Genomic DNA, 570 nt, shown 5'->3' with positions numbered 1-570 from the left:
CAACTTTGATCATCCTACCACATATCTTGAGACTATGACCAAGTATCAGATAATCATAATTGTTGCATTAGAATATTTTCATAAAAGAAATAATAAATTTTTTATTTCCAGACAAGTGAGCAAGAGGACACTGGCAATTTTTACCAAAGGGAAAACTCCTAGACTCTAACAGTTTAATTTGTTGTGTATATATATTTAGTACAAACTTTTGTTCATGTATGTATTGTAAATATTGTTTACACGTTATTTCTTCATATATGTCATGTTACTGTAACATTGTTGAGATTAATTTTGTATAAAACATTTGAGAAGTGTTGCTAGAACTTAATTTTTTAAAGATTGAGAGGCATTATTTTTTTATACTGTAATCCATTGGTATATGAAAATTTATCAGTTTGCACTTGAAAGATGTACACTGAAAAATAAATAATAAATTTAATTACAAATACTCTGTCTTTTTTGCGTGACCACAAAGTTGTTTATCAGTAAAGAATACAGTACATATGGAATTTGAGTGATCAAGGAAGGGACTAGCTAAAGTATGTGTATATTTATATCATATAAAGTTAC

At 27.2% G+C, this 570-nt stretch overlaps 1 protein-coding gene across 1 annotated transcript in view; it reads left to right on the top strand.

The window, feature by feature from the left end:
* Nucleotides 1-374, top strand: part of LOC119590823 (protein fuzzy homolog) — a gene marked incomplete in the record, with an annotated part of 14,228 nt that extends 13,854 nt beyond the window's left edge. Inside the window, 1 exon segment of the mRNA XM_037939575.1 lies at nucleotides 112-374. Coding sequence (XP_037795503.1) covers nucleotides 112-169 — 58 coding nt within the window.
* Between the last annotated feature and the right edge of the window lie 196 nt (nucleotides 375-570).

This window comes from Penaeus monodon, chromosome 27 (assembly GCF_015228065.2).
Source record: "Penaeus monodon isolate SGIC_2016 chromosome 27, NSTDA_Pmon_1, whole genome shotgun sequence".
In the NCBI taxonomy this organism is placed as follows: domain Eukaryota; kingdom Metazoa; phylum Arthropoda; class Malacostraca; order Decapoda; family Penaeidae; genus Penaeus; species Penaeus monodon.
The sequence above is the reverse complement of the archived record's forward strand: the minus strand, read 5'-3'. Positions and strand labels throughout refer to the sequence as shown.